General features: G+C 37.0%; 1 protein-coding gene across 2 annotated transcripts in view; it reads right to left on the reverse strand.

Moving 5' to 3' along the window:
• Nucleotides 1-1,276: 1,276 nt before the first annotated feature.
• TSPAN8 (tetraspanin 8) overlaps nucleotides 1,277-14,173 on the reverse strand; it is a 94,136-nt gene continuing 81,239 nt past the window's right edge. For both annotated transcript variants that reach the window (XM_068561417.1, XM_068561416.1), the window contains exons 5-9: nucleotides 13,583-13,657; nucleotides 13,376-13,483; nucleotides 9,176-9,310; nucleotides 5,762-5,845; nucleotides 1,277-1,441 (exon numbers count right to left, since the gene is read on the reverse strand). In XM_068561417.1, coding sequence (XP_068417518.1) covers nucleotides 1,388-1,441; nucleotides 5,762-5,845; nucleotides 9,176-9,310; nucleotides 13,376-13,483; nucleotides 13,583-13,657 — 456 coding nt within the window. In that variant the 3' untranslated portion in view covers nucleotides 1,277-1,387. The remainder of the gene's footprint in view (nucleotides 1,442-5,761; nucleotides 5,846-9,175; nucleotides 9,311-13,375; nucleotides 13,484-13,582; nucleotides 13,658-14,173) is intronic.

Here is a 14,173-nt window from a genome sequence, read left to right on the forward strand (position 1 = left end):
CTAATCTATTTCTTCCAAACACTCTGTAAGGTAGGGCAAAACGATACAACATAAGGAGCACAAGTTTTGAGTCACCTGACTCAGTCACAACTCCTCTACTTACCAGCTGCATGACCCAAGAAAAGGTAGTTAATCTCATTAGACCCTGGTAGCCTCCTCTATTAAATGGGTCTAATAATAGTACTAACCTAAGAGGGTTATTCTGGATTAAATGAGTTACTCTATGCAATGTACTTACAATATTTTTAGGCATATAGTAAGCTCTCAATAAATCTAAATATTATTTTTAGCTACAATTTATTGAGTGCCTATTATGTGCCAAGCCCTGGGATAGGAACTAGGGACATAAAGACAAATAAGAAACAATCGATGTCTTCAAGGAGTTGCAGTATACTCACAGAGACAAACACGTAAACAGGTAATCATAATAAAATATGGCACGTTTATTAACAGACATATTCTGGGAAAGCCAAATAGAGCATGATCCACAGACAGGGTTTGAGAGGCAACTGTCAAGGTTTGAATCCCAGTTCTGCCAATTACTTATGGTTTGGCTCTGGGAAAATTACCTAACTCCTAGCTCCAACTCCAGCCGCCCCGGGGGGTAACATGAAGGGGTGTTCTGGTGTGCTGGAAATGCTCTATATCTTGATCTGGACAGCGCTTGCTATCCAGGTAGTGAATACTTAAGATTTGTTCACTTTATTGTGTGTATAGTATACCTTGATATAAAGTAAAATGTAAAAGTGCCTGTGAGAGCTACAAAGAGAAAAGCACTTATAACTATTTCCCAGAGGAAGATTCAGAGACGTACCAGAGATTCAATGGCTGGAAAGGCAGCATTCAGATCTTCTTGTCCTCACAACAGAGAGAAAAAGAAACACCATTAGTTGACACTGGCATAAACAGACAAGAGACGGTGACTCTTTTAGCTGGGCCACTCTCAACCTTCCAACATGAGGCTTAATTCGATCTTACCACCAATGGTTGATGCATCATGCAAGACAGAGTGTGGCTTCTGAAAAGCCTAGACGCACTGCCTTAACTAACTGTGGTCCTGTTACTTAGAGATTATTATTCCACTGGGTGGCTCCAGATGAATGCTTTAAGCACAGCACCCACCTGAACACAATGATCAGACAGGAAAAAGCATCAATGTAAACAATGTTACTTTTATTTTGAGGAAAAATGCACATTCATCTAATTTCCTTGTGTCCCTGAAATCTAAAATATGTTCAATATGACTGGAAGATCTCTGTGATCTAGCTAAATGACACATTTTAATAGGACAGCTGCTCTTAACACAGCACTCATATATTTAAAGTTACAAATCCGAAGCAAAATTTTAAAGGGGTTTGACCGATGATGACTTGACACATCCACAGACTTATTTCTTCCTGATCTGGCAGTACAGGACAATAGAAAATATCAGACCAAGTACCTAGAAAATAAAATAACAGGATTAACATGGAATTTAAAGTAAAACACTAGAGATATTATAAATAAAAAGAACATTATATATGAAAAGATTCTGGCTACTGACAATTATAATGTTATTTATCTAAGTCATCTCTCTTCCTGGGAAATTAGAGACTCTAACATTCAGAAAACACTCAGTATTTTTGTGTTTCAATCAGGGTTTTCAGCTAGCAATCTGCCTCTAACTGGCCCTATTTGATTGTGCAGTAGCAGCTGGCACTGGAGCAACCCACCCTTTTGGAATACACACACCCCTCTGTAGGGCATGGCCATGGAACTCTGGGGAACTCAGGCCTCTGGGTCTAAAGATGCCTACTGCTTCTATGAAAAGCTTATAATCATCTGGTTTAGATCATCCACATAAAAATCAAGGAGTCTAGAATTTCTCTTGCCATATTTTTAGGCATCGCCAAGAGGAATGAAAGAAAAAGGAACTCTTTTCTTAAAAAGCTTCTAAATTGAAGGGGAATGGCATCATTCAGGAATTTCCTTTGAAGTGAACATGTACAGCTGAAAATCTGGGGCATAATTTCCATCTCATTAAGTGGCTCTCCCAAGAATGAGGGACCCCAGCACTTGCCCTAATCGGCTCTGAAGTTGGTGAGTGGCATGCTGTGGCTTTGATGTAGAAATGACAGAACCTGTGTGTATTGCAGATAGAAAGTTTCCTCTCCACCAGCCTCCTCTGAGGGGAGTCAGGGAGAGGATGAGATGCCATTTATGCTGAGTCATCTGTACGGAGATGTCCTGCTGACTAATTCTTTCCCGGAAATGCCTTTCAAGTGAGAACTGCTGCCTAATATTTTTTCCTTCAAAAAAAAAAAATATTGAGGGACTTCCCTGGCCATCCAGTGGTTAAGACTTCGCCTTCCATTGCAGGGGGTGCGGGCTCGATCCCTGGTCGGGGAGCTAAGATCCCACATGCCTCGAGGCCAAAAAACCAAAACAGAAAACAGAAGCAATATTGTAACAAATTCAATAAAGACTTTAAAAATAGTGCATATCAAAAAATCTTAAAAAAAAAAAATACTGACACCAATTATTTGCGAAAATAATGACTTTCATTCAGAATGTTCTAAAAGTCATTCTTTTTGAATGACCGGAGAAAATGTTACAATTTAGTCTTTTGCTTTGGTCCGGAGCCTTAAGTCTGGGAGATGAGTACCAGGAAAGAATAAAGAAAATGGGCAAAACAGTGGGATAAGGCAGCTATCATCTTTCACTGTCTCATCCTTGAAATAGAAGCTCAGCATGCATCAGCAGACTAGACGGTTAATACCATACTTTCTTGCATTTCGCTGCCTCTGAAAAGAAAATGTATCATTGTTCGTAAAAATAGGTAATAATTAAAAGGGATTCATCTTATAGTAATGAATGCTAAGACTCAGGATAAACTTGCTAAGTAATGTACACGTGCTCCCCATATTCTGAAGCCATCTAAAAAATGTAAAATTATTTTTTCTCTCTTTTAACTGCTCCATTCCTGGGACCATTCCTGGGTCCATTCCTGGGACCTCCTGTCAGGATAACTTTTATCCTACAAAGTGGTGACTATCAGTGTCAATGGCTTTTTTTTTTTTTTTCTTAATTAAAGTGAGGAGAGAAAGTGCTGATCATTTTTTGTGCTTGTAAGTTGCTGTAGTCAAATAAGGAGAGATATGATAGTCTGGTTAATGCAGAATAATGAGAATTCCAGTGTCTATAGATAACATTTTCTTACAAAATAAAGCATTTTGCATAGATTTCTAGCATCCTACTTGAGAAGAATCCCTCAGGTATAAGTTCTTAACAGAGCCTTGACAATAACTATTGGCCATTCCATCAGAGCCTATGCCTAAACAGACTAATGCCAAAGGTGTAAACGTCAGAGGGTGGTTTTTTTCATATGATATTTTTCTATGGAGATAGTTTAAATGTATTTTCTGCAGGGAGATATTTGCTTCTGTTTGCTTCTTAAAAATATTTATTAGAAGTATTTTTCTGTCTATATATCTTTATGTTTTCTTGAATTTGAAGTGGGGGAACAGAGAATGTAGACGGGCCTAAGTGTTAGGCAACTAGTGTTAAGACTGTAAGACAGACTGATGGACATTTTTTGGATACGTTTTTATAGAATAGCTATCAAAAGACTATTTTCAGAGCTATTTTTTTAAGTAAAAATGAGAGGGAATACAAAATGATTTTTCTTTCTCTTCAAATCCCAGAGGGAGGGCAGATTTTCTATTGAGAGAATGAATGAAAAAAAAATTTCAAACAGTTCTTTGAACCAACTATTTATCGTATCTACAAAAAGTCTAGAAATCACACTTAACTGGCATAACTTGAAATGGATATATTTTGTGATATTACCATGTAAATTCTATACCTAAAAATTCCTCTATGAAAGGTTTTCAGTAAGGTATTTTCATACATATATATGTATATCTTTAGAACAACCAATAGAATATCTAAATATATAACAAACACATGGAATATACCAATTTCATAAAATACTGAAATGCTATTCCTCTTGTAATCTTATTTTCCATCAGATATCTTTAGATTCTTGGCAATGTCTTTGGCTATGATATGAGAGACATCAATCTTCCCAGCTGATTATGTCCTTTTTTCCCCGGCTTTGCTTTTGAGAAGCTTCTTAAAAGCATCTGTGGGTTGTGGCCAAAGTCAATTGTCTGAATTTGAGTCTAAGATGGAATCTGACACTTATACTGACACTTACATTGAATACCTCAATTTTTTTTTTAATAAATTTATTTTATTTTTGGCTGTGTTGGGTCATTTTTGCTGCATGTGGGTTTTCTCTAGTTGTGGTGAGCAGGGGCTACTCTTGGTTGCAGTGCGCAGGCTTCTCATTGCAGTGGCTTCTCTTGTTGCGGAGCATGGACTCTAGACGCAAGGGTCTCATTAGTTGTGGCACACAGGCTCAGTAGTTGTGGCTCACAGGCTCTAGAGCGCAGGCTCAGTAGTTGTGGCGCACGGGCTTAGTTGCTCCGTGGCATGTGGGATCTTCCCAGACCAGGGCTCGAACCCGTGTTCCCTGCATTGGCAGACAGATTCTTAAACACTGTGCCACCAGGGAAGCCCTGAATACCTCATTTAAAGCTGGCTCATTTAAAGTCTACCAACAGAAAATGCTTCATATTTGGACCTATTCGTTTGGGCTACAAGGAGGTCATGCTTAATAGCCCAATTTGCTGCTCATAGTTCCAGCCCTTTCTCTTATGGTTGGCTGAGAAATTCCACCGGTAACCTAAATGACCACTTAGGACACTAAATTGCTTCAATCTCAGCTAAAATTACTCTCTGACAGTGATGTGGCACAAGTAAGAGGTAAAAGCTACCAGAAAACCCAAGGAGAACATTGTACAATATTTTCATGAGAATGAAGTAGAAGTCACTTAGCTGAGCAAACCAGCCCGCAGAGGCATTAACTAGGGAGACACCTCACATCGTTAGGATTCTCGCCAATGCCCTGACGTGGACTGGTGAGTGAATTTGACTCACTTGATATCTAAATTAGCAAATCTGGGGTTATTACAAAAAACTTCCCTGAAATCGTTTTATTTCATCTTTTTGCAAAGAATTTCAGGCCACGTTAAAAAAAAAAAAAAATCCTTCAGGTTCTGAAAACACCATGCCAGAAGAGTCTAGCAAGATAAAAATCCTATACAGGATTTTTTTATTCAAAGTCAATAATCAAATTGATGAGAGTAAATGCAGAAACCTCAAGCAGAGCGTCCTTAAAAACTTCTCCAAGTGAGTGCATAGTCCTCACAGTGAGAAAATCAAAGTCAACTGTCTAGTTTTTAGAACTTGTTAGATTTCTCTAGACTAGAATAGCAGGAAAACAGTTCTCCACACTCTTGAGCTCAGTTTTTATTTTCTGTTTCAAAATCAGAAAGAGAGATAAAAACTTGTAAAGCTTGTGTTTTCGTTTTGTTTGGTGCTTCTTCTAACTTCAGGAAACATTAACCCTTGTGCTAGTTTTCAATGGGAAAAGGATATCTGGGACTAAGAACTGTGTGGAAATTAATTCAACTTCTTCCCCCAGGAGAGAGATCATTCAGAAATAATAGCTTCTGCCCTGCCAATTTCCTAAGACTATAATCCCCTCCCCAGACCCAAGGCCAGTAGAGGCAGATGCTGGGCCTTGGGCACTTGGTACCCAGTGCTTTTCTGAAGCACCTGGTTTTTATTTGGCTCTTCACAAATATTTGTTAGAAAAATTAATGAGCAAACAAGGGAATAAACAAAGAATTAATAATGCAAGATAATACTATACCTCAACAGCTGCAAGTCCAAACGCCAGCCCAATAACTACGGAAAGACGTCTTGAAAATAAGCCTCTTAGCAAAGAAAAGCATGACTGTTAAAAACATTAAAAAATGACTTTTAGTCAAATTTTGACCTTATTTTAGTACAGTACAAATTTTTATTTATTGGGTTAACTTTTTACATTGCTATCAAGGAACATACTCAACAGAAAGGAATTGGATTATTCCGGCCACTCCAAGCTCCTTCCTCCCTCCGAAAGGTTATAACTGTTGTGGTTTGTTCATACATTAGGAAGCATTTGAGGAACAAAGTTTTGCTTCAACTACCTAATTAATGAATCTAGGGTTATTTAGTTATAAATACTCATTTTATCCTAACTTCTGATTGTTCATTTTAGAGCTGTTATCACCTTGACTGTGTATTTTTTAGGTTTGTAACCTGCAGCAGAGAGTTCCCTGGTTGAGGTTTCAGCTAATTATAGTGTAGATTTTCATTTTTTTAAATGATTTTTTAAAAAATTTTTATTTATTTCTTGGCATGTTGGGTCTTCGTTGCTGTTCACGGGCTTTCTCTAGTTGCAGCGAGCAGGGGCTACTGTTCGTTGAGGTGCGCAGGCTTCTCATTGCAGTGGCTCCTCTTGTTGCAGAGCACAAGCTCTAGGCATGCGGGCTTCAGTAGTTGTGGCACACGGGCTCAGTAGTTGTGGCTCACGGACTCTAGAGTGCAGGCTCAGTAGTTGTGGTGCACAGGCTTAGTTGCTCTGTGGCATGTGGGATCCTCCCAGACCAGGGTTCAAACCCATGTCCCCTGCATTGGCAGGCGGATTCTTAACCACTGAGCCACCAGGGAAGTCCCTACATTTTCATTTTTAAAAGAAGGTTTTTTTCAAAAATCCTTAATATGTGTCAGGGTTATTTTTACCTTAAAAAGGAAAAAAAAATCATTATGTCCACTGTTATGCTCTTAGTTTAGACAAAAAATAGACTTTAGAAATTTGTCTCTTTGCCACATTTTAAAAAATTTATTCAAACCGGCATGAAATTTCAAGCTTAACATATTTTAGACCAGACCTAAAAATTTCAACAATTGTAAATTATATGAATAATTTTAAAAATGGAAAAATAATATACAATGTAATAGTGTTATTGTCCGTATTGCCAGAAAATATATCATCCCTATGATGGTCTTATATGTGCAAAGGGCTAACAAAATATTGCTATTTGTTAAATAAAATAAAAGTTCTCCGTGAGGTTAAGACAGTCTCTTCCCCTTCATTCCTGAATGTAATGGGTTTCTCCATTCTCATCTGATCCAAAGTGGTAAACATTAGAGGAAATTATTACATCATCTAAGATTAACTATGAGATTAATGGTATCTACTGAGTCACATTCATTATATTTTAGGGGTTTTCTCCCCCCTTCCCCCTCTAGATAACCAGGTTATCTTGGCAAAAGGGAGGGGAAAAAAGCAATGTGAATTATGGCCATTCCAGATTTCTTATTTTTCCAGAATTCTTGCAAGTGACACAAGGCAGATGGAAGTCTTTCATGAATTTATGATCTTCCTTTTGGGAAGCTGGTGCAGCTATAAGTCTATCTTCAGCTGAATTATGTGTGAATTTGGAGGGAATATCTATTATTTTTCAGGATAATGCTAGGGCGTTTCAAAATCTATCCTGAGGAAACACATCTTTGAGTTGAATCTTTAACAGGACACAGATAGCAATCTACAATTTAATTTACTAATTTCCTCATTATCCTAAGTGGAAACTATGTTTGTTTACACCACAGTTACTTCCCCTCCTCCTTGTGGATATTGTGTCACTAAAATTACATAGAGAGGAGAGCAGGGAGGAATATAAAAATTAATAATGAAAACTTTGAGTGATATTACTTTGATGATGAAAAGACATGGTAGCTCTGTAATCTGGTAGATAACTTCTCCCCCATGTGTTACTTTAAATACTAGTAACAGCAATTTCCCTTCAGAACAGTCGCCATTATTTTGATAAAATTAGTAAAAGGGATGTGATAGTCAACAGGTGAGACGTTTCCCCTGAGATACTTTCTATTTCCTAATATATAATTAACCTAAGTAGCCATTACTAAACCAATGCTAGATTGAAAATACTCTTTAGGGATTATAGAAATTAACTCACTGAACTATAATAGCTTTCATGTATCTCTCTCTCATCTAGACTATAATCTCCTAGAGGGTCCACAAGCATGTCTGATTCCAGCAAGGGTCTGTCTGACACCTAGTAGGCAGTGAAGAATAACAGCAAATAAATGAAACATTAATATCAACTGTCATTTTTGTACACTTTCCTCCCAGGCAGAAGGAACAAATTATGTAAAGCCCTATGGTAAGAGACATATCATGTCCTGCAGGAAGCTGTATCTTGAACCCCAAAGACTAAGTTAAATGGGGTCTCATCATATCTTGTGCCTGGTCCTATCCAAGAAATACCAATAGTTCATTGGATTGAAGTTGCCTAATTATCTTTCTCTCTCTCTTCCCTATTAGAGCATTCACTCTGTGAGTGCAGACATTGCACCCTATTTAGGAATGGATCTCCAGCAGCTGGTAAAAGGCCAATACATAGGAAGTGGTCAATAAATATTTGATGAATTAAGCAATAATAAGAAATATAACATCCACATATTAACATTCGCAAGTGACATAAATATGCCATCTACAACACATGAAAGACAAACCTAAGTTTTTCTTTTTCTTTTTTCTTTTTTGGCTGTGCCAAGTGGCAAGCGGGATCTTAGTTCCCAGACCAGGGATGTGCCCCCTGCAGTGGAAGCATGGAGTCGTAACCACTGGACCACCAGGGAAGTCCCCCAAGTTTTTCAATTGACTTTAAAGGCATGAGGCAACTTCTCAATTGGAGCAATAATTAGGCAAATTGGTAGGTACACTTAACAACCAGAGCAGAAACCTCTAAAGCCCAAGTTATTTCTTTACACCCAACACAATTACTTGAGAAAGAGAAACTTTGATTAGAAAAAGAAAGCTTTACTTTGAAAATTAAAGTGAAAATATAGATTTCTAAGGCCTATGTTAAGATAGAAAAATAGAGGAGAATAATGATTAAAGTCACCAAAGAGAGGACAAAATAAACTTTTATCTGTTAGCTTGTACTTTGCCTCCCCTTGCAGTAGAATGTTTCTTTGATCTACTAAAGTTGAATTTAAATGATGCCAGACTCAGAGAAGAAATAAAATACTTTCATTTTTTATATCTACTTTTATCTTTAAATAAGGATTTCTTTTTTATTTGGGAAATTCCTGGGACTTTTATATCATGATTCCCATTGTAATTGCTGCAATTTAATATTTTGTAGAGACTTTCATTGTGGAAAAAAAAAAAAAACCAGAAGCACTTACTGTGCCAAATTTGATTTGTTCTCACCTGTTTGTAAATAGTTTTTCCATCATACTTTGTACAAGAAGAATCTGATGCACTTGGACATTCACATGACTTGTAATAGTATTGAAAATTATTTCCCCAATCAGAAGCTCCATTGATCAAACCACAACATTTTAACTGTTTGATGAAAAGTAGATATGAAAAAGTCACGAGAGAAGACAAAAACATTGTCAATACATTGAATCACATTCTTCTGAAACCACTATTAAGGTGTTTCTTATACTAGAATATCGTGTAAGTCACCTCACCTAACTCCCTGAATGAAGAAACAAAAATGAAGGAATCTTCCATTTTGGTCTTCATATTAATGAAGGAAAAAATAGAGTTTCAGATGCAAAAGTCTGAAGAACTTGGAGAGAATATAAAAAACTCACCTTCTAGTTTTTAATGACAAAAGAGAGGGGCAGAATCAGATTTATGCTTCTTAGGTCTTAGAAAAGAAGCTTCCAGAGAGTTCATGACAGAGTCAAGGTCTCCTTAAAGAACTTTTACTCAAAAAAGATGAGAGGTTTAAAAAGTGAAATTTCTATCTCATGACCTTTGATCACTTTTGGAGGAGAGGGGGAAAAGAATGAGAGGCATCTCAAAGGCCAGAGAAGATGCTTAGTGGGCCTTCCATGAGACTGAATTTTACACGGACATCTGTAAAACAGCTAAGGGGTGAAAATGATGAATGAAACTCTTAGAATAATGTCAGGAAGGTTAAGGCTCAAAATAAACCAAAACATGGGGAAACACTAAGGAAAGTTGTGGTCATGTTTGGTTAAGTAAAACAAGAAAGGGATAAGCCCAATGACTCAGAGTAATGGCACATAATACTATTAGATGAAAGAGAGAGGTCATTATCTCATCTTGTCCTATTTGCTTTAATTAGAGAGAAAACTTCTCATGCAGAAAGGTAGAAAAAAATTGAAGAAAATAGAACCAAGATTGGGTGTTTTTCTAAGGCTCAAATGCATTGCAATGGTAGGCTATTGAAAGGACTTTCACTTACTGGCTGGGTGACCACTTTACCCATGTTACTTAAACCTCTCTGTGCCACAGTTTCTTCATCTGTAAAATACAGATAATAATAGTCGCTAATGATAGTATCTAATTCATAGAGTTGTTGGAAAGATAAAAATAGAATACCCATGTGAAGATATGAAGTGTTTAGCCCAATGCCCGGCTTATAGAAAGTGCTCAACACATGTTAACTGTTATCATTGTTGTTTTTGTTTTGTGTTTATTGTTGTTGTTTCCTTTGTGCTCTCACATGAACGTGATCTGTTCAATATTGATATCAGTACTTTAGATAACGTTATAGGAAGTATCTTTTCAACTCTGTAGTTGATACAGAGCTGGGAGTGATGATTAATACATTGGAGAACTAAATGGAGTTCCAAAAGTAGTTCAAACAATGGACTTAAACTAACAGGTTCAACTGTGGCAGATATAAAGTCTTGTGCTTTAGCTCAAAGATTTACTTGCACAAACGTATGACTCATTAGACATTCACAAGACAAAGAGCTGGAGACTTCTGATGGTCTCAAGGTCAATCAATATTAGCAAAGAGAGTAATCTTGAAACAACCTCCTTTCTTGTTTCCATGGTAGACATAATTAATTGCTCACTCTTTCTGATTAAATAATATTGAATGATATTGATACAGACACTCCAGATCAAAAAGAATATGTCCCACTTTATACACTCACAGATCAATCCATTTTTGGAATACAGTATTCCTTAGGGAGGTATAGAGATACACTTACAGAAGACAGAGCAGGAGGTAGAAAGGCTAAACTTGGTATAATATCTAGTCACCAGATCAGATGTGGGAGCAGGTGGGGAAGAGGTTGGTCAGGATGCATTGAAAGTGTGATAGCAGCTGGATGAACAAGGAACTGTTCAGCGAATGATACAACAATCTCTAGACAAGTAGTCATCACTAAGAATTCAAGAGAGGCACATTCCACTAGTACGTTAGCAGAGAATTTCTGTGGGAATTCCCTGAAAACCAAAAAGAAAGCCACTTAGTATCTACAAATTGTCTATGTGTGATGGGGCCCCAGGTCACCCAGCCAGAGTTTGGGGTAGGATTCTTTTTCCAAAGAGGCATTACTAAAAAAAAAGAAAAGAAAATCCTTGTGGATATACATTTAAAACAAACAAACAAACAAAAACAGAATAGACAATAAAAGAGAACCTGGGAACCCAAGGAGCTTCAGGCACAGAATTTGTGTACAAGAGCAGAAGTAATTCAGAATTGTGCTACATCAAACAGAACATTTAAAACCCTATGGTTGGCACTAAGACCTTGGATACCAGGGACAACGTGCAACAAGTGTGATGCAGGACCCAACCCAGAGACCCAGTGGTTACCTGTAGTACATTTTGTCCTAGATCAGCAAGCAGGGAAGATCAAGGATGTTTGGTTCCACCCAGTGGAGAAACTGAGTTGCCTAAATTCTCCTGCTTTTAAACCTGGATTAATCTGGACTCTAAAGTGGGAATAATCCTGGAGGAGAGAGGATCAAGGAATACAGCTCTGGGGGAGCTAGGAAAAACACAACGCAGAGGAAGTTAAACAGAGACTAACTCATATCAGCTTTCAGCTCCTGGAAATGATGCTTTAAGCAGAATTTTTACAAGCTGGGGTCTATCCAAATAGGAACTGGGGAATACTCTGGGAAAAATGTCATCTGATAAATAGTTCAAGAAACAAGTTCAAAGTTAAAGCTTTTAGAAGTCATACAAGAAGCCATTTTCAAAAAAAAAATTGCACTATTTAGAAGTAGATTTTCTTTTTCCTCTGAAATTCCAGAAGGAAGAACTAAGACTAAATGATATAAATTCTAGGAAGGAAGATTTTGTTTCAAATTAAGAAAGAACACATTAATCATCAGACTTAGATGTAAAGGGAATGGGATGGAATGGGCAAAAATGTGCAAACTTTCCTCTGAAATTCCAGAAGGAAGAACTAAGACTAAATGATATAAATTCTAGGAAGGAAGATTTTGTTTCAAATTAAGAAAGAACACATTAATCATCAGTCTTAGATGTAAAGGGAATGGGATGGAATGGGCAAAAATGTGCAAACTTTCAGCTCTTTAATATTTAATTAGAGGGTGGATGAACATAAACATAAAATACTTCAATTAATGAGAAGTCAGGTTAAATGTCCTGTAAAATCTAGCTCCCCTCTAAGATTAGGAGGATTTCTATGACATACGTGAAATAAATGCTACATGTAGTTAATACGATGGAAATTCTGAGTAAAGAAGGTGTGGTTGGGAGGAGTGTCACAGAGCAATACTTTAGTCAAACCTCAAAGCACATGTAGTATTTGTAAAGAAAGAAAAGCAGTAAGTACATTCCAAGGATGAGGAATGATGCAAAGGCAGGAAGGCAGATTTGTTTAAGAGATCCTGAGAAAACAAACCTGGCTGGACTAGACTGCTTTCTTCATGGAGTAGTGTTTAGTAAAGTTAAAATATTAGGTAGGATCCAGATAGTAGAATACCTTCAATACCTGCCCAAATTTTGACTTTACCCTGAAGACAGTGAAGTAGCCAAAGTAAATACATGCATACATATATACGGGAAGGGCTACTGTACTGATTAAAAAGAATTAGTGAGTCAGACAGATCTGCATTCAAATTCCAACCCCATCACTTGTTAGCTGTCAGACCTCTCAGAAGTCGTAATCCCCTCATCTGTCTAATAAAGATAATGAGGATAACGATATTATCCATCTCATAGAGTTGTTGTGAGAATTAAATGAGCTACTGAATGTAAATCTGGTACATACTAAGTAGCAATAAATGATAGCTATAATTAATTTTATGAGAGAAGGGTGGGCATGGAGGCAGAGAAGGAGAGAGAGAGAAACTCCAAGCATCCCAAACACACTATCCTTCTAAATGGTAAATATTAAAACCCTTATTGATCTGGCTCAATCGAGGCTTAATCTTTCATAAACATATCTTCTTAATCTCTGTCCTAAGCTGCCTCAGAACTTCGTAAGAAGGTGGAAAAAAAAGAAATATTCCTGGATTTTTCTTATGGCATAGTGACAGAATAATCAGTCAATATCTGCAGAAGGGAGAGACATTTTTCAATCTTTAAAGAATACACCTGTTAAAATTTAAGTAAACAGAGAACTATGTCCAACTTTCCAGATAACTTACAAATTCTAATTACCTCTTCTTGAATTTCAGAAAAGGCTTTCTGGAATAGTTTTCCATTTTCATTTGTTGCACTCAAAAGATGTACATTAGTCTGGAGAGTCTCATTCAGAGCACGTTCAGTCTGAAAATTGAAAAGTATTGTTAAATTATTCATGCCAGAAGGTAGCATGTCAATTTTTCAGACTTTTCCAAGATTATTAAGTATCATACGTTTACACACCTTAGATTTGTTAGTAGCTCCTAGGATACCTGCCACCACTTGCAGAAGTAGGATCAGAATCAATCCTATGAAAAACTGAAAGAAAAGAAAAGGAGTATATATTACCCCCATTACATTCAGTAACATCTAGGGACATTTCGGCATCATGCTTCTTTCTGCAGTTGGGATCATATTACAGTTGGAGTATTAACCATGCCTTCATTTACTCCATCCTTTGCCTCAAGAATCAAAGTTGGGGTCATTACTACTCAGAAACATTTTCTCCAAAGACTGACTAAGGAAAATGGTTAAAACTAAAATCGATTGATAGGACTGTATGCATCGGTATGATGTTGAATGAAGGGAAGTTTGAAAACTTAGATGAAGTTATTTGAATATGATCTTTCTCATCCTTCATCAAACACAAAGTCAAACTTCAAGACAAACTTCAGAACTGAATACAAAACAACGTCTCTACCACTATTAGAATCACCTGGGGTCTTGTTATAAATAGAGAGTCCTGAAATCTGTCTCAGATCTACTGACTCCTACTTTTGGAGGATCCCACAAATTAGTTTTTTTGTTAAAACAAGCTCCTCAAGTAATTAAATT

Source organism: Eschrichtius robustus, chromosome 13 (assembly GCF_028021215.1).
Source record: "Eschrichtius robustus isolate mEscRob2 chromosome 13, mEscRob2.pri, whole genome shotgun sequence".
Lineage (NCBI taxonomy): Eukaryota > Metazoa > Chordata > Mammalia > Artiodactyla > Eschrichtiidae > Eschrichtius > Eschrichtius robustus.